Here is a 26504-nt window from a genome sequence, read left to right as displayed (position 1 = left end):
TTTGTTCCGACCCAAGTGCAGCAGCACCAGCACCCGGTCCCGTTAAACCCCACGAGATCCTCGCTCCCGGAGCTCATCCATTCCCCGGGCCGCGAATCCCGGGCAGAAAAAAAAAAAAAACACGCACAAAACAAACGAACTCCGGGGGCCGCGCGGTGACGTCACCCGCACCCGCCGCCCCGGTGACGTCACAGCGGCGTACGCGCGCGCGCGCGCCCCCGCCGGGCCTGCGCGGTGCGTGAGGCGGGGGAGGCGGCGCGCGCAGCCTCGGCAGCGCCTCTGAGGAGCCGCCGCGAGCCCCGGGGGAGAACCGGGAAGGGCCGGCGACGAGCGGGGCCCATCGAGCCGAGCGGAGCCCGGGCGGAGCGCGGGGTTATGAGGGCGGGCGCCGCCGCCTCCCCGTGAGGAGCCGCGGGCGCGGGGAGCGCGCGAGGCCGCCCCGCCACAGGAAGCCATTTTGTGGGCCCCCTCCTCCTCCTCCTCCTCCTCCTCGTCCCTCTCGTCCTCTTCCTCCTCCTCGTCCTCCGCCGTCGCCGCCGCCCTCGGGAGCGGCCGGGCCCGGTGAAGGAGGCGGCGAGGAGGGGCGGCGGCGGCCGCCGCGCCCTCCCCCATGGCGAAGAAAACCTACGACCTGCTCTTCAAGCTGCTGCTCATCGGGGACTCGGGGGTCGGCAAGACCTGCGTCCTCTTCCGCTTCTCCGACGATGCCTTCAACACCACCTTCATCTCCACCATTGGTCAGTGCTTTTCCGCCCGTGGCGGGGCTGCGGACCCCTCGGTTCCCACCGCCGTACCCCCCTCAGCTCCGGCCCTGTGTCACCCCCGGGGACCCCCAGTGCTCACCCCAGCCCCGTTATTGTGTCACCCCCAAGGGATCGCCTGTGTTATCTCCAGCCCCCAAGGGCCCTCCTGTGTCCCCCATCAGGAATACCCTGTGACCTCCCCCTCCCTCCCTAGGGACCCCCAGCCCCCAGTGTCACCCCTAGGGACGGCCTGTGTCACCCATCAGGAATCCCCTGTGACCCCCCCCTACCACCCCCAGGGACCCCCAGCCCCGTGTTTGTGTCACCCTTAGGGATGGCCTGTGTCACCCCCGAGCCCCACTCCTGTATCCCCCCTCAGGGACACCCTGTGCCACCCATCAGGACTCCCCAGGGACCCCCAGCCCCGTGTTTGTGTCACCCTTAGGGATGGCCTGTGTCACCCCCGAGCCCCACTCCTGTATCCCCCCTCAGGGACACCCTGTGCCACCCATCAGGACGCCCCAGGGACCCCCAGCCCCGTGTTTGTGTCACTCCTAGGGATGGCCTGTGTCACCCCCTTGCCCCACTCCTGCACCCCCTCAGGGACCCCCTGTGTCCCCCCAGCCCCATTCCCGTGTCCCCCTCCCGTGCCCGTGCCGAGCCCCGGCCGAGCCGCCCCGGTGCCGCCCGACGCCGCCTCGCCCCCGCCGCAGGGCAGGGCAGGGTGGCTTTGCTTCCTCCCTGGGCTCTGGGTGACCCTGGGCGACCCTCGCTGTCCCCCCCGCGGGGGCTGCGCCGCCAGCTCGTCCCCCCCCGCCCCGTGGCAGCCTCCGGAGCCCACCTGGCCCCTTCCATCAGCGTTAATCCCGGTGCCTGCGGGGCGCTGGGCTCGCCGTGCCCGCGTTTGCACCGCTATGGAGGTGCCTCGCAAACCATCGCGCTCGTGGGTGGGGTCTGGTTTCTCGCCCGACAAAGCTGTCCTTCCCCCCTCGGCACCTCCTGGCCGAGGTAGAGCTGCCGTGACATCATGAACGAGGGACGTGTCTTTGGCTTTTCCGTGCAATCTGTGCCGTGGGACCGGCCTGGTACCCAATCCTTCCATCCCAGGTGTACCACAGGGCTTCTCCTGAACGTCTTTTTTTGGCAGATGAACCGGTCAGCAGCTTGTCACCTTCTTGGTGGCTGGCTCTGGAAATTAAGGGTCGTTCCTGTCTCAGCTTTCTTGCAGCACCCACTGGTGCTGCACTGGATACCCACATTTAGATAAAAAAGAAAATTATTTGAGGGGTTTGGACTGGATCTGACTTTTTGTTTTTGCTGTAAATCCCTTAAATCACTGGTCATGCAGCTGAGGGAACGTGGAGTGTTAGTGTAGATCTTAGTGCTGGGTGTGAGTTCACCCCTATGCACTTCCTTATCTCTGATGAAATATCACCTAAAAATTGCACCTCAGACTATAGCACATAAAAACACTCTCTTAAGCAAGGCTTGGGAAATTTAAAGTGAAAAAAAATCCCCTTTGTGACTGCTAAGAGAAAATTATTTCCTAAAGCCTCTCAGGGCCTCAGCTTGGCATTTTGGTGAATTTTTTTGGGGCACTGTGTGACAGTTAATGTCCCTTCCCATGGCTCTGGGAGGCCAGATGGGTTTGCTGCTGTGGCCAGGGTGTATTTTGGCACTGCCTGGCAGATCCTTGCTGGGATCACATGACATTCCTTGCCTTTGGAGCTCATTGGGAAGGTTTATTTCAATTCTCAAAGTTAAAAATAGTCAACGTCATAGTTGAAAAGTCAGTAGGCACAGTGGCTCCTGCTCCAACAACTCGTGCTTTTACTAATTAGTATTAGTTGCTGGTCTGACTGTGCAGTTTTGGGGCCTTCAAGAGGAGTATCACCAAGATGAGTAGAAGTGTGCATGTGCAGATTTTGGAGGTGTTTCTCACCAGTCACACCAGTGGCTGTTTGTTTGTGGAGTGCCTAAACTGGAGGGCAGAGGTGTTTTATTCCCTGAATTCTGACCTGAATGTCTGGAGATGGTAGCTGTGACAGGTTTGTGTCTTCACAGTGGAATTTGGCAGGTGTTGGGGTACAAATTGATTCTCTGCGTGGTGTTCAACTGCCCAAAGATGCCTTAAATGTGTTGTTTCCATAGTTCTTCTTTAAGTTGGTGTGGAAACCTGGAGGGAATTGTGCAGACAATGTCAGTTGTAAGGGTGACCTCCATTAGCACCTTGAGAAAAACAGCCCATCCCTGAAGGAAGACCCCAAACACTGAGTTATCCAGGTCCACTCAGTTCTCTGTGTTATCCCAAACAGTGCAGCAGTGTGGCTGAAAATGGGATTTCAATTTCCCCCTGCTCTCAGCAGCTCTCACACCTGCCCAGGTTGGCCCTGCAGCAGCAGTGACAATCCAGGAACCTGGAAAGGGCTTTCCATGGAGGGAAATGCCAGCCCTGCAGCTGGGAGAGCAGAGTTTCAGGGAAAGCCCCCCTGGAGTCTGTGACCTGTAGCAACAAGGAAATGTGGTTTGCAGAGCCCTGTGTACACAGTGGGTGACGGGAGGTGACTGTGGCTGGATCCTTGGCTGGGGCTCTCCTGTGTTTGAGTAACCCCAGCAGCTCTGCTCACAGCTCTACCAACAGCCTGGGACACACCAAAAACACTCTGGGGTGTTTGCTGGGGGCTGGTTCATAGAATCCTGGAATGGGTTGGGTGGGAAGGGAGCTCAGAGCCCCCCCAGTGCCATCCCTGCCATGGCAGAGACACCTCCCCCTGTCCCAGGGTGTTCCAATGCCCAGCCTGGCCTTGGGCACTGCCAGGGAACCAGGGGCAGCCACAGCTGCTGTGGGAATTCATCCCAGCCCTTCCCCAGCTGCCCAGGAAACAATTCCCAATTCCCAATATCCCATCCAGCCCTGCCCTCTGGCACTGGGACCATTCTCTGGCTCCTGTCCCTCCATCCTTGTCCCCAGTCCCTCTGAGCTCTTCTGTAGGTTCCCTTCAAGCACTGAAGGCTCCATCTTTAGTTTGCAATGAAAAGAAGAATCTTAAGGAATGTTGAAACTGACCTCTTTTTAAGGAGAAGGTATGAGAAAAAGGTTTTAATTCTCTAAAACCAAAGGCCTGATTGCATATGTAAGGGAAGACACCCTAACAGAACATTTCTGCTTCATGTCAGTGACTTCTGTCACTTCACATTCCATCTTTGCACATGGACCCTGCTCCGTGGTGGCTGCTGGGAGGTAACTTAGTGCCCCTGTGATTTGCCATAGTCTCACTTTGACTTTGAGTCACTTCAATCTAATATTTCCTGCTGCAGCAGCAGTTAAGCTCCTGGATGTGCTGAGGTGCCAGCCTGAGTGATTTCATTGCCCCTTCTCAGGCACTATAAATATTCCAGCTGGCATTTCTGCAAGAAATCCCAGAGTCATGGTAACCTCCCTGGGGAGGCCAGGCCTGAGCCTCAGCCCTGCCCTGCTCATTGCAGGTACAAAAGGAATAAACCTTGGAAGGCTTAGTCCATCACAAATAATTTTAAGTTTTTACTGTTCTACAGCAATTTTCTGGTGCAAAAACCATTTTTATGGTATTTGGTTTTGAGAATTGTGGTGCTTGAGGGTCAATGAGTGGGTGCAGCTGCCCCTCTGGCACTGCTGCTCCTCCTCATTTTTGTGCTCTCCCAGCAGATTGTCTTTGTTTTGAATGTTAAAAATGAGTAACTTCCAGGCAGCATATCCCTGAGATCTTATTTTTTAATATCTTTATTGGCACTCAGTGTGTCAGTTGTTGGTGGTTTGAAGGGAGCTGTGTATAAAGGATCCATAGGAGGTGGGCACACTTTGTGGAGCTCCTTGAGGTCCAGCCTTTGGCACCTGGAACAGGTAGGGAGGGAGTTTCTTCTGGCCAGGATGGCTGCTGAAGGATTTAAATGCCAGAGCTGAGCCTAAGCGTGTAATCACTGTTGTCTGACTAAGTCTAATGCAAATGAAGGTGAGTCACAAAAATGTTTTCCCATGAAATCTCTAGTAACAGCTCAGGAGAACAAAGGGTGTGTGAGCATTGGGAGATTTCCTATCCCAGTATTCCTGGTGGAGGTAAAACTTCCCTGGATCTCTATCCCTGCCCAGTATTCCTGGTGGAGGTAAAACCTCCCTGCATCTTTATCCCTCCCAGTGCTCCTGATGGAGGTAAAACTTCCCTGCATCTTTATCCCTCCCAGTATTCCTGATGGAGGTAAAACCTCCCTGCATCTTTATCCCTCCCAGTGCTCCTGATGGAGGTAAAACTTCCCTGCATCTTTATCCCTCCCAGTGCTCCTGATGGAGGTAAAACTTCCCTGCATCTTTATCCCTGCCCAGTGCTCCTGATGGAGGTAAAACTTCCCTGCATCTTTATCCCTCCTGGCGGTGCAGCTGTATTTTGTATTCCTGAGCTTTACTCACCTTGCTGCAAGTCTGGAAATCCAGAGATAAAAACCAGTGATTTTTGAGGTTTGTTTTATTTTGAGCACAACCAAAGCTGTGCTAAGAGTGTGCAAAACTGGTATTTTAAATGTGAAAGTATAGGAAAACTATTTGGATGAAATAATTATTTTTAATTCTTTCTTTTGCCTTTATTTGAATTGAATTTGAGTTAGAACCACTTGCTTTGAAATTGCTTCATCTTGGCACATTGGAGCACTGAAGTTTTTAAAAATTTGACCTCAGTAGTCCTCAGGTAATAAATCCAAGTTTGTTTGTGCATCCTGGGAGGATTTGTTCACTCAGGATTGTGATATATTTATGTCAGAAGGAAAGAGGGATCCCCAGGTAGAGAATGGAGAAAAACTTGCCAGATTTTGGGAAACAAATGATGGTTTGAGAGGTGAAGATGCTGTTGCTGTGCAGGGGATGCAATGAAGTTTGAAAACCAAGTAGTTTCAGGATTCAAATAAAGCAGGGGTTAGGTGGGAAGTGCTGGCTTGCCTGTTCCCAGAAGTTGTGGCTGTTCCAGGCCAGGTTGGACAGCACTTGGAGCATCCTGGTTTAGTGGAAGATCTCTGTCCATGGCAGGAGGTGAAATGGGATCAGCCTCAAGGTCCCTTGAAGCCAAACCATTCCATAATTCCATTATTAAATCCCTGTTTTGTATCCTGCCTGCAGGAGCAGCAGCAGCTGTGAGTTGTGTTTGTGTTGTGCTCAGGTTGGACAGCACTTGGAGCATCCTGGTTTAGTGGAAGATGTCTGCCCATGGCAGGAGGTGAAATGGAGTCAGCTTCAAGGTCCCTCGAAGCCAAACCATTCCATATTCCATCATTATATCCCATTTTTGTATCCTACCAGCTGTGAGTTGTGTTCGTGTTGTGCCCAGGCTGTGGGCTCAGCCTGGCATGGAGCAGGTGAATCAGACAAGGAAAAATCCCAATAAACCCTGGCCCAGCAAAGCCCCCCCGATCCCAACTCCTGCTCAGCCATTTCTGTGACCTGAACCCATCAGGCAGCAGGAGAGGCCAAAATCATTTCCACTTGGAGGTGGCTGCCAGGGGAATTTCAGAGGGGAAAAGATGGTGGCTTCAGAATGAAAGTAGAAAATGGAAGTGAATCTGTAGGTGGGCATTGAATACAGTGCTCTGGAGCCTGGGAATCCCCTGGGCTCTGGGCTTCTGGAGCTTGGACAGGCATTGTTTGGCCTGGAGGGGGGTTGTCCTCTCCTCTGTGTGCTGGGACAGCCAGGGGAAGGGTGACAGAGCGAGCTGGAGTTGTGTGATGCTGTACAAAAAGCTTGGTTTGGTTTTGGTTTTCTTTAGCAGGGCTTTTTGGGGCTTTTGTGTGTGAGTGGTTGGGGATTTTTTTCTCATGTAGGGCAGTGAATAATGAGCAGCAGTTTTGCACACGCCTCACAGAGCTGCTGATGAGGAGCTGGGGATGGCTGTGGTGAGGAGCTGAGGAACTGAGCTGGCTGCAAACTTCTCTGTGTAACGTGGCTGTTTTTTCAGCTGAGCTGGAGCAGTTCCCTGATGGGGCTCCTCATGTTACCCTCCAGATCTGTGCTGGGGGAGTGATAGGGCAGCAGGGGGCATGGAAACAGCAGAGGAGGTGGTGCTTGTACTCAGAATTCCAGGATCCCTGAGGCTGGAAAAGCTTTCCCAGCCTGTCCATCCAACCTGTGCCCAGTCTGCACCATGTCACCAGCCCAGGGCACTCAGTGCCACATCCAGGTGACACCTGCAGGGATGGGCACTGCAAACCTCCCTGGGCAGCCCCTGCCAAGGCCTGAGCATCCTTTCCATGCAGAAATTCCTCCTGATGTCCACCCTGAGCCTGCCCTGGCCCAGCCTGAGGCCATTTCCCCTTGTCCTGTCCCTGTTCCCTGGCTGTCCCCTGCAGTCAGGGACCTGTGCAGAGCCACAAGGTCCCCCCTGAGCCTCCTTTTCTCCAGGCTGAGCCCCTTCCCAGCTCCCTCAGCCTCTCCTGGGGCTCCATTCCCTTCCCAGCTCCCTCAGCCCCTCCTGGGGCTCCATTCCTTTCCCAGCTCCGTTCCCTTCCCTGGACACGCTCCAGCCCCTCCAGGACTCTCCTGGCAGGAGGGGCCCAGAGCTGCCCCCAGCACTGGAGGTGCCCCAGCAGTGCCAGCACAGGGGACGGGCACTGCCCTGGGCCTGAGGGGTTCCCCACGAAAATTCACTTTCTGGTTGCAGTTCCACATCCACAGACCTGTTGGCAGCAGTTCCAGTGCCTGCCCTTCCCTCCTCCCAGTATGAAACAAACCCCAAACTGGGCTCTCTTCTCTCCTGCTGCTGTTGCTGTCGGTGCCTCAGGCAAAGCTGATCAGGGAAGGAGGTGAGCACTGCAGAGCTGCTTCCCTGGGCTCAGCCCTGTTCTGGCAGCCCTGCTGCTCCTCTGTCCTTGCTCTGACACACTGGTGATGTGCAGCTGAAACTCAGCTCCCCAAATGTGCTGAGCACATTCAGGAGCCCTGCAGAGTGCCCAGGTTGGCTGCTCCAGTTAAGCCATCGCTGTTTCCAGCAGGGGACTGAGCTGTCACTTCAGCAGTGACAGAGATGAGGAGTTAGGAAGTCACTGATATTTTCTGGGGTAATGTGTGCACAGATTTGGAGCACAGGCTTCGTGATCTGTGGGCTGCTTGTGAATTTTCAGAGGCCAAACAAAATGTCTGTTGGTGTTGCTAGAAACTTGTTCATGAATGCCTAAGCAGGAGCACAGCCTTTGTTTTAAGTAGCCAGTGATTAGTTTTTAGTGCTTTGTTGAATGATAAACACAACTGGGAGGTGCAGAGAAGTGTTTTCCTCTTGACTCCTGGGTTTATGTCTTTTGAAAGAAAACCTTTTATGCTCTTGCAGAAGATTTTCTTCCCTCTGGCACAAGTTGCCCAGAAAAGCTGTGGCTGCCCCTGCATCCCTGGAGCTGTCTGAGGCCAGGCTGGACTTGCAGCACCCTGGGATGGTGGAAGGAGTTCCTGCACATAGCAGGATGTGAAATGGGATGAGCTTTAAGCTCCCTTCCCACCAAACCATCCTGTGATTCACCAATTCTCTTTACCCTGAGAAAACACTTGATCTCTTCCACTCTCCAAGTCAATACTGATATTTAATTAGGGCATTGATTGAGAGCCTATTGATGAAAACCTCATCAGGGGACAGGAAGAATCAACCCTGACTTGAAGAATTAAGGCAGATGTTGCTGCCTGAGGTCCAGGGAAGGGTTTTGCCTTGGCAGGCCCTGCTCTGTCCCTGCAGCCCCAGAGCAGGGCGTGGGCTCTCCCCACCCTGGGTACCCACAGCCTGCTCCCTGCTCCTCCTCCCTGGAGCACGGAAAGCCAGCGTGTCCCTGCTTGTTGGTGAGCTGGAGAGCCTCAGGAGGGATGGTGGCTGGGACAGGGCTGCTCTGCCAGCAGAGTTCATCCCACCTGGGCTTGAGAAATGCCCACACAGCGCACCAGAGCAGAGCAGGATACATGGATTCTCCAGCAGTGGCAGCCCTGTTGTGCCACCAGAAAGAGCAAAAAGTAGAGAAGGATTTCAGCCTTGCTTTGTGTAACTCTTGTGGGGGGGGGGTAAGGTGTTTGAGAAATGCTTTCTGGAAAACCAGCTTGGCAAATTCCTGGTGCTGAGGGAATTCAGCAAAATTCATCCCACCTGGGCTTGAGGAATGCCCAGACAGCACCCCAGAGCAGAGCAGGATACACGGATTCTCCAGCAATCCTGTTGTGCCACCAAAGAGAGCAAAAAGTAGAGATTTCAGCCTTGCTTTGTGTAACTCTTGTGAGGGGGTAAGGTGTTTGAGAAAAGCTTTATGAAGAACCAGCCTGGCAAATTCCTGGTGCTGTGGGAATTCCCTGTGTGGCCCTGGAGAGCAGGGGAGAGACCAGAGCTGCTCGTGCAGGTTGTGTTGAATGTCTGGTGTTTCGGTGCAGCTCAGCTGTGTGGGTTTTCCTCTCTCTGTGTGGGTTTGACTACAAGTCTTGTGTGGGTTTAACTAAAGTCTCTGCATGTTTTGGTTCTGTTCTGTAGCTAAAACAACTCCAGGCTTTCTCTCCCACTGGGATTGTGACTGTTCTCTGTAACCTGGAGGAGCACGCCTTTGTGTCTTGCATTTCCAAAATCTGACTTAGTGCTCCCAGAGAGACACCTGCTTTCTTGAGAGCCAACAGGTATGGGATTTTTACAGCTACATCCATACCTGAACAGCTTTTTCCTCAAGGATGCTTCTCAAACTGCTGTGCTTTCATGTTTGGATGCACTGAAGCTGTTGTTGGACCAGGAGGAGTGCTGGAAATGTCTCTTCCCAAACCCACGGCTCTGCTGTGGCATCGTGCTGCTGCTGCTGTGTGTGCTGGGAGTTCCTTTGGTGCTGGGATCAGCATCATGCTTGGGGAGGCTGTCCTGGCCTCAGATCTGAACTTCAGAACCCTTAAATCCTGGTTCCAAGGGTGGGTGGTGCTCTGGTGGGTTCAGGTGTCATCTCAGCTTGTCCAGGAGGGTGGCTGACCTGGCCTGGGTCAGGGGATGGTACAGCCACTGGATTTATGGAAGGTTCTGGAAGGCTGGGCTTTGTCATGGCTCATCTGCACCTCATGAGAGCAAACTCTTGCCTCTGTTTCCTGGCAGCATTACCTGAATGGGCTGTACCTGATCCCAGATAAGTTATTCTGTCCTGAGATGGTTATGTCGTAAGTGGGCCTCACTAGGATTGTAATCTTCTACACTAAAGGTGATTTTACATTTCCCTTCAGGTCTCACCATTGTAATCCTCTACACTAAAGGCGATTTTACATTTCCCTTCAGGTCTCACCATTGCAATCTTCTACACTAAAGGTGATTTTACATTTCCCTTCAGGTGCTCAGGTGCTGACTTTGGGCACCTGGAAGTAGGAGCTCACCTGTTGATGTCTGACCTATTTATGTGCCAGGTGTCACCTCCTGCCCTTCCAAGCAGGCCATGGTACCTGTTCTTCCTCCCCACCAAGTCCCCCTGAGGGCAGGAGGTGACACCTGGCATGCAGTGAGGGCACTTTGCACTTTCATTACTGCAGATCTGTAATAAATGCCTGAACTCAGGTCACTGAAATGCTGGTAGTACCTAGAAGTTTCCAGTTCCTCAGGTAGCAGCATTGATTTCACACCTTCCCAGGCTTGCTTCAGGCTGTGTCTGATCCATCCTCTCCTCTCCCTTCTCCAGGTGGGATTAGGAGCTCCTTGGAAGCTGAGCTGTCACCTCCAGCCCTGTGCACGTGGCAGGATGTGTGTGTGCCTCTGTCACTGGAGAGGGGGCTCAGGTGTGGAGTCTCAGCGCAGCTGAGTGCTGGTTAAAGGAGTCCCTAAACACTCCTGGTTCCTTGGGTGTGCTGGGAAGGGCTTTCATCTCCAGGGAACTTATTGATCTTCCCAGTAAGCAACAAAGTTACTTAGTTAGTTATTTTAGCTACACAAATATCTGGGAAAAGCAAAAGTAAATCCTGTCTGGGTCTTTGGGATTTGTGCTTCCTGTGGGTCTGTCCAGTACAGCCTGGACAGGAATGAGAGTTCTCTGGGAGTCTGCTGTGTCTCATTCCTGTTTCAGTGAGCAGAAATGCTGTGTGTTCTTCAGAGGGGCTCACAAACCTGCAGCAGGGTTAGGCTGGCAGTGGTGGCCAGCTGAGGTGGCCATGTGCCACAGGGATGTGTCCCCAGCCTCGGGGATGTGTCCCCAGCCTCAGGGATGTGTCCCCAGCCTCGGGGATGTGTCCCCAGCCTCAGGGATGTGTCCCCAGTGTTAGGGATGTGTCCCCAGTGTTAGGGATGTGTCCCCAGTGTCAGAGATGTGTCCCCAGTATTAGGGTTGTGTCCCCAGTATTAGGGTTGTGTCCCCAGCCTCGGGGATGTGTCCCCAGTGTCAGGGATGTGTCCCCAGCCTCGGGGATGTGTCCCCAACCTTAGGGATGTGTCCCCAGCCTCGGGGATGTGTCCCCAACCTCAGGGATGTGTCCCCAGCCTCGGAGATGTGTCCCCAACCTTAGGGATGTGTCCCCAGTGTCAGGGTTGTGTCCCAACCTTAGGGATGTGTCCCCAGTGTCAGGGATGTGTCCCCAGTGTCGGGGATGTGTCCCCAGTGTCGGGGATGTGTCCCCAGCCTCAGGGATGTGTCCCCAACCTCAGGGATGTGTCCCCAGTGTCAGGGATGTGTCCCCAACCTTAGGGATGTGTCCCCAGTGTCAGGGTTGTGTCCCAACCTTAGGGATGTGTCCCCAACCTTAGGGACGTGTCCCCAACCTCAGGGATGTGTCCCCAGTGTCAGGGATGTGTCCCCAGTGTCAGGGATGTGTCCCCAGTGTCAGGGATGTGTCCCCAGCCTCAGGGATGTGTCCCCAGCCTCAGGGATGTGTCCCTAGCCTCGAGGATGTATCCCCAGCCTCAGGGACGTGTCCCCAGCCTCAGGGACGTGTCCCCAGCCTCAGGGACGTGTCCCCAGCCTCAGGGACGTGTCCCCAGTGTCAGGGATGTGTCCCCAGCCTCAGGGATGTGTCCCCAGCCTCAGGGACGTGTCCCCAGCGTCAGGGATGTGTCCCCAGTGTCAGGGACATGTCCCCAGTGTCAGGGATGTGTCCCCAGCCTCAGGGGCGTGTCCCAGTGTGCCTGAGCCGTTGACCCAGCAGAGAACAGGAGATGGAGCTGCCTGGGTTTGGGGCATGGAATGACAGGATGGATTGGGTTGGAAGGAACATTTAATGTTCCTTACTCCACCCCCTGCCATGGGCAGGGACACCTCCCAGGTTGTTCCGAGCTCCAGCCCAGCATGGGCTGTGTCAGAGAACATCACCAGGATTTACAGGAAAAGAGCTGAGGTTGCAGCAGAGCTCTGCCAGCAGCTGGAGCAGCAGCCCCAGGGTGCCAAACCACAGCATGACAGTCCTTGTGTCACCTCTGGCAGCTGCCGGTGACAGCACCTGTACTTGCTCGGAGCAGAACGTCCCACACCACCTCTGTCTCGCCCACCTGCAGGGTTAGAAGCTTTCAAAGCTCCCAGATGCTCTGAGGATCATAAGGAGACCTCACCCAGCAGGAATCTCCCCTGGCTGCAGGGCTTTTGGTGGGATCCTGGGCAGCTCTGACACGCTGGGAAATGGGATCCCCTCCTCAGGTCCTGCCCTGGCACCCAGGAGCAGCAGCAAGGCTGAGGCAGCCTGTGGAGCACAGACTCTGTGCTTGTCACCCCACAGCAGGGCTGTGGTCATTTGGGGACTCTCATTGCCCCAGGGGCAGCAGTGGCAGCAGCTCTCTGCATTTCTGTCCCTGTCACACACCACCTGCAGCACAGCTTTTCCCTGTTATGATCAATGCCAGCACCAGTGGGGACCCCCAGGGCCTGAAGGGGCTCCAGGAGAGCTGCAGAGGGACTGGGGACAAGGATGGAGGGACAGACCCAGGGAATGGATCCCAGTGCCAGAGGGCAGGGCTGGATGGGATCTGGGAATGAGGAATTGTTCCCTGGCAGGGTGGGCAGGCCCTGGCACAGCTGGCGCTGCCCTTGGATCCCTGGCAGTGCCCAAGGCCAGGTTGGACATTGGGGCTTGGAGCAACCTGGGACAGTGGCAATGTCCCTGCCATGGCAGGGGTGGCACTGGGTGAGCTTTGATGTCCCTTCCCACCCAAACCATTCTGGGGTCTGTGAACCTTCTTGCAGAATACAGCAACCTGAAAAATCCAAACAAGTCTCACAGCCTCCAGTGCTGCCTCAGGAGATTCCAGTGCTCTGGGTAGTAAGAAATGTTGATTCTGGGTGTGTTGTGTGACATTGTTCCAGTCGTTTCCACATTTTCAAAGGCACATTTTTCCTGTTTCTCAGGCTTTTTCTGTGAGTTCAGTTAGACTGTTGCAGTATCAATAACAGCTCAAAAGGGTGATAAAACTTCCTGATGAATGTGATGCTTCAGGGCAATATCATAACAATGGGCCTTTATTTCAAGGTTTTTCCCTGCTGATGAACTGGAGAGCTCTGCCACTCATCTCACTTGCTGGAGAACTTAAGGTTTGGGTGGAAACGTCTGGTGTTCCAATATCTGACCTCCTCCAGGAGCTGGAGGATCTCTCATGGTCACACTGCCCATGACCCTGATGTGTAGGAATTGCCTTACAGACTGCTAGAACTTGGTGTGAACAATGATCAGAACCTGCTGCCACACTTTTTACTGATGCTGAGGGGTTAATAAATGACATTTTCTGCTGTGTGAGTTGCTGATCAGTAAGTGGGAGCACCCCCGGCCATGTGGCAGCTGTTCATGGACACCTGTTGGATTATTGGAACATCCTGCAGGAGCCTGGGGAGGGAACAGGTGTGTCCCTAATCAGCCATTCCCCGCTGGAAATGTCACCCAGCAAGGGCTGGCTCCCAGCCTGTCCCCAGCCCTTTGTGAGCAGCAGTGATGTGAGGTCACATGTGGTGCCAGCAGTGACAGAGCTCTCTGCTCTGGGCAGCTTGGCTTGGGACACTCAGAAATAATGGGATTGTTTTGTGTTGGTAAGAACACAAACAGGTTTTCCAGCACTGAATTGTCACATGGCTCCTTTTGGAGCAACCTGGTCCAGGGGAAAGTGTCCCTGCCCATGGAACAAGTTGAGCTGGAAGATCCTTCCCAACCCAAACCCTTCTGGGATTCAGTGATTCCCTGGCAGTGAATTGAATCCTTTAATGACCTCCCCAGCACAGCACCTCCTCTTTGGTAAAGCTGATGCTTTTCTGAATGAATTCACATTATCTCTCTTGTCCATCTGCTGAGTATAAATTAGCCAGGATAAGTGTTAACTTGAATTTATTTTTATGTAAGTTGAGGGCAAAATTACCATTGCAGCAAGTAGTGCCAAATTCTGGGTTTCATAAATAGCAGTCTATGTGAAAGCAGATTCATGTGCTGTATTTATTTCCTAGCTAACAAATATAGCTTAAGTAGGGTGAGACATGCATGAAAACTGATTTAATTTGCTGTAATTGAACTTGAACATATTTAATTCATGTCCTTGGTGGTTTAGAGTAGAATTCCAATTGCAGACTGGGCTGTCTGGAGTCCAGACTTTGCCCTGCTGTGATTCTGGGTGTGGGACCTGATGGGCTCCTGACAGTGGGATTCATGAGGAGATGCAGCTGCTTCATGTGATGCCCTCCCTAAAAATAGGGGCTGCTGAAGGCCTGGACCAGAGTTAATTGAGTATATTGGAAAATGAAAGATGTAATGGCAGGGAATTAAATCAGCCCTCAAACCTGGAATTAACTGACACTGAGCAGACTTTGCTGCTGCATGGGAACAGCTCTGAAGGAAGTTCTTTTTCTTGCTAGAGCTTCATTTCCTTTTTTTCCCCCCCTTAGTACCTTATGAATAAAAACCTTATTGTCTCTCTTGTCTCTTGGTATGCATAAAACATCACTAAAATAGTTCCTTTGTTCATTTTCTTTTGTTTTGTTTGTGGGAGCCTTGTGTAAGGTTTAGCTGCTGCAATAACAAAATGATCAAATTTCTTTTTTCTGGAAGAAATAACTGCTTGTGTTGAAGCCGTGGTCTCGGGGACCTTAGTGACAGCGTAGGTGGTGTCAGCAGGAACCTGGAGCCTCCTTTCTGCACAGAGATTGTTTTTACACAAAGATTTGAGCTCTGCTTTCATGTGACTTGTGAAACTCCTGCCCTGGGGGGAGTGTGGGTCAGTCAGGCCTCCCTGGATGAAAGTTGCACTGATGTTTGTGAGTTGAAGGCAGCTGGGGAGGATGAGGATGTTCCATATTCTGGCTTCAGAAATGTGAAGCAGTCACTGCCCCACGCTGATGGTGCACACAGAAATTTCCAAGGGGGTGCCAGAGATGGTGCCAGGCTCTGCTCAGTGGTGCCAGTGGCAGGATAAGATGCCACAAACTGGAACACAAGGAGCTGCTCCCCGTGGGGAAGAACTTCTGTCCATGGAGGTGACAGAGCCCTGGGAGGATGTGGGGTCTCCCTCTCTGGAGATGTTTCAAACCCACGTGCTCCAGGTGATCCTGGTTGGACTGGAGGGTCTCCAGAGGTCCCTTCCAGCCCCAGCAGCTCTGGAATTCTCTGTTGTTGTCTGGGATAAACATGTGGGATTCTGGGCTCTTGGAAAGTGGCTGTGTCTTCATGTCCAGGTCACAGTGCTTGGGAGATGCTCCATTTTATGGGAAATGTTCCATCTTATGGAAATGCTCCATGTTATGGAAATGCTCCATTTTATGGGAAATGCCCATTTTATGGGAATGCTCCATCTTATGGGAAATGCTCCATTTTGTGGGAATATTCCGTATTATGGGAAATGCTCCATCTTATGGAAATGTTCCATCTTATGGGAAATGCTCCATGTTACGGAAATGCTCCATCTTATGGAAATGCTCCATTTTATAGAAATGCTCCATTTTATGGAAATATTCCATATTATGGGAAGTGTTCCATCTTATGGAAATGCTCCATCTAACGGGAAATGCTCCATCTTATGGAAATGCTCCATCTTATGGAAATGCTCCATCTTATGGAAATGCTCCATTTTATAGAAATGCTCCATTTTATAGAAATGCTCCATTTTATGGAAATATTCCATATTATGGGAAGTGTTCCATCTTAATGGAAATGCTCCATCTTATGGGAAATACTCCATCTTATGGGAAATGCTCCATCTTATGGAAATGCTCCATCTTATGGGAAATGCTCAATTTTGTGGAAATATTCCATCTTATGGAAATGCTCCATCTTATGGGAAATGCTCCATTTTATGGAAATGCTCCATCTTATGGAAATGCTCCATCTAATGGGAAATGCTCCATCTTATGGGAAATGCTCCATCTTATGGAAATGTTCAATTTTATGGAAATGTTCCATTTTATGGGAAATGTTCCATCTTATGGAAATGCTCCATTTTATGGAAATGCTCCATCTTATGGAAATGCTCCATCTAATGGGAAATGCTCCATCTAATGGGAAATGCTCCATCTTATGGGAAATGCTCCATCTTATGGAAATGCTCCATCTTACGGAAATGCTCCATCTTATGGAAATGCTCCATCTTACGGAAATGCTCCATCTTATGGAAATGCTCCATCTTATGGGAAATGCTCCATCTTATGGAAATGCTCCATCTTACGGAAATGCTCCATCTTATGGAAATGCTCCATCTTATGGGAAATGCTCCATCTTATGGAAATGCTCCATCTTACGGAAATGCTCCATCTTATGGAAATGCTCCATCTTACGGAAATGCTCCATCTTATGGAAATGCTCCATCTTATGGGAAATGCTCCATCTTATGGAAATGCTCCATCTTACGGAAATGCTCCATCTTATGGAAATGCTCCATCTTATGGGAAATGCTCAATTTTGTGGAAATATTCCATATTATGGAAATGCTCCATCTTATGGGAAACACTCCATCTTATGGGAAATGCTCCATTCTGTGGAAATGCTCCATTTCATGGCAATGCTCCATCTTATGGGAATGCTCCATTTTATGGAAATGCTCCATTTCGTGGGAAATGCTCCATTTCATGGGAAATGTTCCATTTTATGGAAATACTCCATTTTATGGGAATGCTCCTCTCCCCAGTTATCTCCTGAACTTTGCCCACGTGCTGATATGGAGGGTGCTGGCTCAGGGATCAAAGCACCAGATCAGACCGTGCCACGAAGCCTTGGCCCACTGGCTGGGGCTCTGCTCCTGCCCAGGTGGGACAAACTCCTCCCTGCAGGTGCAGCTCCTGCCTGGGAGCCTGGTTGGGATCCAGCTGGGCTTGGCAGCACCATGGGGGCAGAGTAAAGTGATTTAATGGCTTTAATCCCACCAGCCACAACTGATGGCATGATCAGTGTTAACAGCTTTTCCATATATCCAGTTCATATATCCAGTTCCTGTTCCAACCCTCCCATCCTCAGCCCATCACCCAAAGGCCTCTCCTTCCCCAAAGCTCTCTCATCACCCACTCAGCATCAGGCCTGGCTGCTGTGGGCACTGCTCAGCATTCCATGGAGCTCTCCTGGCACAGCCAGAGCCCTCCCAGGTGCCCTGGTGGCTTTGCCAGGGTGGGAGAACCAGAACCACGATGTCCCTTGGTGCTGCCTCAGCCTCCACCCCAGCTGAAATCACCCAGGCTGTGTTTGTTAATCCCCCAAATTAGCATTGGCAGGGTTTGGAAGTGTCCAGGGAAGGCCTGGACGTGGCACTCAGTGCCCTGGGCTGGTGACAAGGTGGCATTGGGCACAGGACTCAATCCTGGAGTGTTTTTCCAACCCAGATTGATCCTGTGGTAGCTGAGTTTCTCAGGTGTGGCTCCTTGTGCTGCTGTCCCTTCCTGTGAAGCTGGAGGAGGATGTGGTGCCTCTCAAGGTAGAAATAGGTTGGTTTGAGCTCTTGGGGATTTGACTTCAGTCCCTTGAGTCCCCTTTCCCTCCTGCCACCTCTAACTAATGGTTGTAAGCTCACACACCTTTGTTCCTCCCTTGGAGGAGCTGTCACCTTCACTTTACAGAAAAATTGAAATTTATCTGCAAAGATTGGTACAAAATTCATGGCTGGCGCTTTGTGTCAGTATTAAATACCTGCAGCAGATGGAGTGTGGGACCTGGAACCTGAGGTTGATGTGGAGCTCTTGGAAAGACCTTGTGTGTCATCACAAATGAGAAAGAGACATTTGGAAATCCCTCCCAGGCAGGTCCCTGTTTGCTGTGTGGTACCAGGGCCTTCCCCAGCTCCCGATTATTTGGATTTTAACTGCAGGTGTGGGCTGAGCAGCACTCACATTGTAATCCATCTGTCAAACATGAGCAGTGCTGCTTGAGGAGCAGCAGCTCTGGGGAATCCCTGATGTTGATTCTCTGCTTCCTCACAGCCCTGTGCCTTCCCAGACCTAAGTGTGTGGATAGAATCTGTAGTTTTAAGGAGAAAAAACTCAGCTGATAAAAGGATTTACATGTGCAAGCATCCAGTGTGTAATAGCAAGGTAATGGACTGCTCCCTGTTGGAAGGAATAAGGTGGAACAAAGAAGATTGTTCCTGGCAGTGATTAATATTTTAATTTAGGTGATGAGCAGTGGAGAGGTGGAAGGTCCCCCGTGCCATGGAGGTGCTGTGTGGGGAACACACAGCTCCCACCACCTCTGTCTCCTTGGTCACTTCATATTTTTAATATTTTCAACAAGAATTCTTGGAAGCCTTTTGCAGTGACTTACCTCAGGTGTTAATTTGTGATTTTTAATACAAATCTCAAAACCAGTCATGGAGAAGGTTTGGTGGGGACTTGCAGCGAGACAATTTTGGTTCTCTACATTTGCTGTGCATCCCTGGAAGGGCCAGTGGCAGAGATCTCACCTGCCCACAGCTCCTTTGCTGCTCTGATGGCAACAGGAGCATTCCAGAAAGGAATTTCCAGTTAGGAAGGTCTCCTCCTCTCCTGGAGTTGTGAATCCTGTTCAGCTCTGAATTGCTGGGTGCTGTAAGGGCAGTATGAGGTGGCTTTGGGAAGATCCCCAAATTCCTCCAGCAGTGGAGATGTGGATGAATTGCCAGCAAGTGGCCATTCCCAGACACCAGGTCAGGCTGGATAACAACAGCCTCCTATTGTCTGGGGGGGATTAAGCTGGGATTTGGGGGGATAGAAGCAGAGTCCTGCATTTGTCACCCAGATGAATATTCAGCCAGTCCCTGGTGGGCTGCTCGGGGCTGGTTTGCATAAATCAGATCTCCCCGTACCCTGCTGGGGATGTGTGACGGGGACTGAGGCACACACATGCATCAGGAGGGGAATGTAGGTCAGCCCAGGAGCTGCTGTCTCACAGGACTGTCGTCTGCTTCGTTAAGAATAGATTAATTGGGAGGAGAAGACCTGGCTCTGGTGCTGCTGGTGCTGCTGCCCCTGTCCCGTGTCCTGCCTTACATCACCAGCTCTGGAATTCCTCTGGAGTGCTCTGGGGCTGGGGAAACTCAGCCTGGAAGGGCAGTGTTATAAAATATTGGGGAATGGGGGTACAGGACAGGGCCAGGGGGTCACTAAGAGGGGCTGGTGGAGCTTGAGCAGCTTCTTGGAAAGGAAATACACTTGAGTTTAAGGATCTCTAACTTGGCAAATTTTGTGTTAAAAGCTGAAGTGCTTTGTTTGGATTTTGGGAATTTGCTGCATTCCTAAAAATAGATGCTGGGATTAAATAAACTTTTTTCAAGATACACATGCTCATGCTAGCAAATATCACTGGATAAGAGTTTTTAACTTACCTTTACAGAGTGAAATCTAGTCATAATTCCTCTTCTTGGTACCTGCTCTACAAAATACCAATTTTCAGGAAGCTGCAGCTCCTGTGGATCCCCAGCAGTTGGATACAGCTCTTCCCATGGGAGTTTCTCTGCTGCTGCTGTGAATGTTACCCAGAAAAGCAGTTTGGTGTGGATCATCCATGGTGTGCATGGATGGAGAATAAAGCAGGGAATGTTTGCCCAGGTGATAATTCAGGGGGAAAAGCGAAGGGTGCAAGGGCTGGATTGGTGAGTGGGTGATGAGAGAGGCCTTTGGGTGATGGACTGAGGATGGGAGGGTCGGCACAGGGGCTGGATGTTGGGAAAACTTAACACTGATCATGTCATCAGTTGTGGCTGGTGGATTAAAGCAATGAAATCACCTGACTCTGTTCCCATGGTGCTGCCAAGCCCAGCTTGGTCCCAACCAGGCTCCCAGACAGGAGCTGCACCTTCAGGGAGGAGTTTCTGCCACCCTCTTATGGAGCTTTCTGGGACCATTGGAGTGGTTGGTCTTCATGATTTTTTCCAATTCCATGATTCTGTTATGCAGATGAGCTCAGAGCACATTTCCCAAGGTTCCAGCTGAGGTGTGTGCCCTGAGTTTTGGGGTAGGAGAAGCCTTTGGGTGATGGACTGAGAATGAGAGGGTTGGCACCAGATGTTGGCAAAACTGCTAACAGTGATCATGCTATCAGTTGTGGCTGGTGGATTAAAGCAATGAAATCACCTGACTCTGTTCCCATGGTGCTGCCAAGCCCAGCTCGATCCCACCCAGGCTCCCAGGCAGGAGCTGCACCTGCAGGGAGGAGTTTCTGCCACCCTCTTGTGGAGCTTTCTGAGACCACTGGCATGGTTGGCCTTGGTGATTGTTTCCATTTCCACGATTCTGTTCTGTCACTGAGCTCAGAGCACATTTCCCAAGGTTCCAGCTGAGGTGTGTGTTACTTTATTCATGAGGTATGTGCTGACTTTGTTCAGATCCAGCTTCAGGTGCTCTGTCAGGGCTGAGCTGTCACGACTTGAAACCTTGCAGAGCAGGACCAGTGAGTTCCTGCTGCAGCTCTGCTTTGCACACCCTGCACTGGCAGAAACTTCCTGCAGAGAGGGTGAAACACCTAAATTCACTGAAAATTCACTGAATTTCTGCTTTGCTAACACAGATCTATGATTTACTCATACCTTGAGTTGTCACCACAGCCCTGGTGGTGGGATGTCAGCAATGATGGAACTGCAGGTGTGGAGGAGGAGAGCAAGGACAGCCAGGAGCCATTCCAGTGTCACTGTGGTGACTGATCCTCTCTGGCTTCTTCCCAGGGCTGCCCCTGCCTCTCCCCACAGCTGTGGCAGCCCAGGCTCTGTCTCTGGGAGTCCTCCCTGCCTCTCTTCATTTCCTGGGGCCCCTTTGCTCCCTGTGTGAGCTCTGCTCCCCCTCCAGGCATGGGCTGTGTGTCTGAACAAGCCAGGCAGGAACTCCTCATCCTGCCTTGGACTCCTGAGTCACTGCACTTGGGAGGGAGCTCCCCTGACGGTTTGTACCATGGGCTGGAGTGCTTTGGAGAGCTTTTATCCTGGCTCTGAGTAGTGTGGGAGTAGCCTGTGGTGAGGAGGGCTGGGAATGTGCATAGATCTGAGCTCTGCTGCCCATGTGTGCTGGGCCCTGCATTATTTATAACTTGCAGCTCTTTGTGTGGGCTTGGCTCAGGCCAGCAGAGCTCTTGGCCTCTCTGATCCAGGTGTTCTGGGCTGGGAGATTCCTCTGGGGTCTCTGGCTGGCTGGGTTAGACAGACAGACAGAGCCAGGACACAGGGAGTGGCTCCCATGGGCAAAGGACAGGGATATTGGGAAGGAATCCCAGTGTTCCCCTTGGGAAGGAATCCCAGTGTTCCCCTTGGGAAGGAATTCCAGTATTCCCCTTGGGAAGGAATCCCAGTATTCCCCTTGGGAAGGAATTCCAGTATTCCCCTTGGGAAGGCCCTAGCACAGGTTTCCCCTGGATCCCTGGCAGTTTGGACAGGGCTTTTGATGCCTGGAAATAGAACACAAACTTTTCCACCTGGGACAGTGGAAGATGTCCCTGCCCATGGCACAAAGAGGGACAAGATGAGCTTTAATGTCCCTTCCACCCAAACCATTCTGGGATTCAGTGAATGCTATTTTTTTCTGTTTTCTTGAGGAATTCCTGGCCACATGTGAGTGTAGGAAGGATTCATGCAGGAGTGGCTGCTCTCCCAGCAGGGATTTGTGTGCTGGGATTCTTTGCACACACCCAGCAGCAGGTGAGCTCTCCCCTGCAGGAGGAGGAGCAGCTGCTGGGTTTACTGAGTTATTACTCTCTGTTTACTCAGGGGATTAAGTGTGTTTGAGCTCCCAGAGCAGGGTGTGTGCAGGGCTGTGGACTTGGGGCATCCTCCTGCAAAGGCATGAGCAGAATTGGTGCTGCCTGCTGGGTTTAAACCAGGAGCACCCCCTGTCAGACCCAGAGCATGCTCAGGCTTCTTGTTTTGGTTCCATCCCTGGTTTTTTGTTCTGGTCCAGCTGCCTTTCCCTGTTCCCACTGCCCTTCCCATGTACCTGACTGTGCTACACATGATCAGGGCTGAGCACAAGGAAGGGTTCAAATGCAGTGCAGTCCTCACTCCTGATGAATAAATGTTTTGTTAGGAAGGGTAGCCATGGCCTGAAGTGTCAATTCCTTAATCTGGATATTCCCGGTACTGTTTAAAAGAAGCCAGCTGGTCCCAAGCTTTCAGATTTCCTCATTGCCATCTCTCATTGTCAGGGAGTGAGTTTTGGGATGCCTAGTGACCCCTCTTGCTGTTTTATTGAACCTTTCTCCTGAGAAAGAAGAGCTCCCAAAGCTCTGATGGGCAGAGCTGCTCCTGTTAGAGAAGTTTTGGGACTGCCTGGTTACCCCTAATGCCGTTTTATTGAAACTTTCTCCTGAGAAAGAAGAGCTCCCTAAACTCTGATGATTCTCCTGTTAGAGAAGTTTTGGGACTGCCTGGTTACCCCTCTTGCTGTTTTATTGGAACTTTCTCCTGAGAAAGAAGAGCTCCCAAAGCTCTGATGGTCAGAGCTGCTCCTGTTAGAGAAGTTTTGGGATGCCTAGTGACTCCTAATGCTGTTTTATTGAACCTTTCTCCTGAGAAAGAGGAGCTCCCAAAGCTCTGATGGTCACAGATGCTCCTGTCAGAGAAGTTTTGGGACTGCCTGGTTACCCCTAATGCTGTTTCATTGAATCTTTCTCCTGAGAAAGAAGAGATCCCAAAACTCTGATGGTCAGAGACTCTCCTGTCAGAGAAGTTTTGGGATTGGGGGAGGACAGTGGGGGTTTTATCTCCCTTTGCAGCCCTATTCTGGCAGTTCCTCCCCTCCACAGGTGGGTGCTGTGCTGGCTGCCAGAGGTGGCAAAGCCTGACTGCAGGAGGAATTGCCATGAGTGTCCAGGCTTGTCCCAGCCAGCCTAAAGCTTCCCACTCCCTCCCACATTACCTGAGTTTGGCTCCCTGATAAATCTCAGGCTTTCCCTCAAGCCTTTGTCAAAGGATGAGGCCAGGAATAGCTTCAGATTCTCTTTCCTGAGTGCCCTTTCAGAGAGCTGTGACCCTTACAGGTGGCACTGGCTGATGGAGGCCTGTTCCTCTCTCATCTCCCCTGGATGAGGCAAAGGAGACACCCCAAGGAGCTGGGAGGGGCTGCAGGAATTGAGCAGTGTAACCATAGAAGGGATCAGGGATTGGTTTGGCTTGGAAGTTCTGGGTGCTGAGAATTTCAGACTTTCTGTGCTGGGAATTTCAGACTTTCTGTGCTGGGAATTTCAGACTTTCTGTGCTGACACACTCTGACCCCCAGGACAGCACTGCGTTTGACCTGAGGCCGTGGAGAAGCTTCCAGAATTGATTGAGAGCACTGGGATTGTGGGTGTGGAGTTGGTTAGAAATGTGTGATGTCACAGGGTGGAAATTTTGTAGAGTTTGGTGTTTTAGAATATAGTCATATATATGAAGCAAATGGAGGTTTTAGGGTGGTGGCAGGTTGTTCTTTACCTTCTTCTTCCTTCTTCTTCATGGCTTTGGGTGGTATTTTGTAATTGGACAGAAAAGCCCACCCTGCAGACTTTGACTGATTAGTTATTGGGTTAAAAGTGAAAATAATTTAGGTGTCATTTCTTAATTGGATAGTTTAGCTTTAAAAGATCTTGTACAAGAGACAGTTGGCCATTTTGTGCCTTGTTACAGAGCTCACTGCTGTGAGACTGTGTCACAGGTAAGAAATAATAAACACTGGACTGTGAATGTGAGCCATCCTCTGCAGTGCCTTCAATCCTGACCTCAACAGAGGTAGAAAAAGGAAGCTGAAAACCAGCAGCCCTTGAAGCTCAGCTCCATGCCATGCAGGACACCTTCCACTATTCCAGGTTCCTTCAAGGCCTGTCCAGCCTGGCCTGGAGCACCTCCCAAGCCCCGTCCAGCTCAAGGAAGGGCTTTAATGGCCACAGGAAAGTGTAAACCTTGTCCTTGCTGCCTCACTTCTTGGGAATTCCTGTGTTGAATGAACAACTCTCCCATTCACAAAGTGTGCAGGAACAGACCCAGGACTCGCAGCAATCCCAGGAGCACAGGCTGTGCCACACCTGGAGTCACTGTGGAGCTGGGATCCTCCAGGTGTGCTCAGAGCTTACACAGGGCCCAGGAACCAGCCCCAAATGCCTTCTTTTAAATAACAAAAATGCAATAAAGAGAACTGACAGCAGCAGCAATAATTAACCCTGGGACCTTTTAAAATTACCAAATTAACTCGGGGGTGGAAATATTTGTCTGGTCTTTCTAAATTCAGCAATTTCATGCTGAGGTCCCCCAAGTCTTGAGAGAGATGGAGTCTCTGGGATTGGAAGAGACCCCCAAGACCCTGGAGTCCAAGCTGTGCCAGTGCCCAGGGCACTGAGTGCCACATCCAGGAATGCCCTGGACACCTCCAGGGATGGGGATTCCATCCCTTTCCAAGGCTGACCACCCTCTCCAGGAAGAATTTCCTCCTGATGTCCTCCAAGCCTTCCCAGAACCAAACACGTCCAAATAAGTGCAGAACTCTAAACTCTTAGAAGAAATTCAGTTCTTGCAAAGAGCCTTTAGTGCCTCAGAGTGTCATTTACTCAGGGCAGCAGCCATTAACCTTGGTTATCAGTTAAGATAATTATTAATTATTTCGTAAGAAAGCTTCAGCAGCAAATCCACTTTCTCTTTCCAAGGAAAGCCCAGCACAAGCTCATCAGGCAGGAGCTGAGAGTTCTGCTTTTAATTAAGCTCTTAATGATCTCAGTTGCCGCTTAAGTCTTTCAAAACATTTCTCCTGTGAGGATTCAGAGCTGCACAGTGTGGATAGCACCATCCCAAACCTACACCTTTAGTGCCAGCACTGCTTTCCTGAGGTTTTCTGGGAGCTGTTTTCTGCCTCCTTCATCCTTCAGCAAGGTCTCAGTGTTAATTTTTCCAGGTGTTATCCCCAGCATTGGGTGCTGGGACTTTGCTGGGACAAGGATTTCACTTGGTGTGAGAGGTTTTGGAAGCACAAGCTCAGACAGGAGAGTTTATTTTGGAGGGATAATAGCAAACCCCAGGCCTGGACAGTGGCACTGCTGGACTCCAGCTCAGTGGGTACCTGTGGAGGAACACATGGATTACACAGAATTACACAGCTGGCAGGAAAAGCCTTGACTCCTCACCTTGCTAAAGCATAAAACCCAAACAAAAGCTGAACTCTGTTTTGGTGGTACAGTGACTTCATTTGTAGCTGACAGATTTGCAGACTGGGTAATCCAACAATAATCTCCATCCTCATCCCTGGCAGTGCCCAAGGCCGGGTTGGATGGGGCTTGGAGCACCCTGGGACAGTGGAAATGTCCCTGCCTGTGCCAGGGGGTGGCACTGGATGGGCTTTAAAGTTCCAACCCAAACCACTGCATGGTTTTCCCATCAGCTGGGGCTCTTGGAGAAGGTGCTGTGGCTCTGGCTGAGAACTTCGCCTCCCTCAGGGTGACCCAGCACAGGGAGGAGCTCAGCTGGGCACGGCCATGCAGACCCCTCCTGCTGCTCCTCAGGAGATGGGGATGTGCTCAGGGAACTCAGGTGCTGAGAGCTGTTCCTTCAGTCACACTTCAAATCCTGGCTGTTCTCAGAGCCTGTGGCACAAAGCTGGGCAGCTGGAGCACACAAGATTTAAATTAGAGTCAATGAGGCTGGAAAAGGGATCTCAGACCATCCCCAGCACTGCCCCATGTCCCCAAGTGCCACATCCACAGGGCTTTTAGATCCCTCCAGGGATGGGGATGCCACCCTCCCTGGGCAGCTGTGCCAGGGCAGGACAGCCCTTTCCAGGTGGGAATTGCTCCAAATATCCACCCTGAGCCTGCCCTGGCCCAGCCTGAGGCCATTTCCCCTTGTCCTGTCCCTGTTCCCTGGCTGTCCCCTCCTGTCAGGGACCTGTGCAGAGCCACAAGGTCCCCCCTGAGCCTCCTTTTCTCCAGGCTGAGCCCCTTCCCAGCTCCCTCAGCCTCTCCTGGGGCTCCATTCCCTTCCCAGCTCCCTCAGCCCCTCCTGGGGCTCCATTCCCTTCCCAGCTCCCTCAGCCTCTCCTGGGGCTCCATTCCCTTCCCAGCTCCCTCAGCCCCTCCTGGGGCTCCATTCCCTTCCCAGCTCCCTCAGCCTCTCCTGGGGCTCCATTCCCTTCCCAGCTCCCTCAGCCCCTCCTGGGGCTCCATTCCCTCCCCTGGTGAACCTGAGGGTGAATTTTGCACGTTTGCTTTCCTTCCCGAGCTGAGCACAGCAGGGCTGGCCCTGCTGCAGCGTGTGCACAGCAATTATTCATGAGTTCCAGACAAAATGCACTCGGTGCTGCTCTGCTCTTGGCCTGGGCTGGGTGGGGTGTGCCTGTAGGGTGGGGTGGGATGGCCCTGCAGGATGGGGTGTCCCGGTAGGATGGAATGGGATGTGTCTGCCAGGTGGGATAGCCCTGTAGGG

The 26504-nt window shown here is 51.9% G+C and overlaps 1 protein-coding gene across 1 annotated transcript in view; it reads left to right on the top strand.

The window, feature by feature from the left end:
- Positions 1–236: 236 nt before the first annotated feature.
- RAB10 (RAB10, member RAS oncogene family) overlaps positions 237–26504 on the top strand; it is a 50299-nt gene continuing 24031 nt past the window's right edge. The window contains exon 1 of the mRNA XM_058802812.1: positions 237–737. Coding sequence (XP_058658795.1) covers positions 611–737 — 127 coding nt within the window. The 5' untranslated portion in view covers positions 237–610. The remainder of the gene's footprint in view (positions 738–26504) is intronic.

Source organism: Ammospiza caudacuta, chromosome 3 (genome assembly GCF_027887145.1).
Source record: "Ammospiza caudacuta isolate bAmmCau1 chromosome 3, bAmmCau1.pri, whole genome shotgun sequence".
Lineage (NCBI taxonomy): Eukaryota > Metazoa > Chordata > Aves > Passeriformes > Passerellidae > Ammospiza > Ammospiza caudacuta.
Note: the sequence above shows the minus strand (reverse complement) of the source record. Positions and strands in the feature narration are given on the sequence as shown.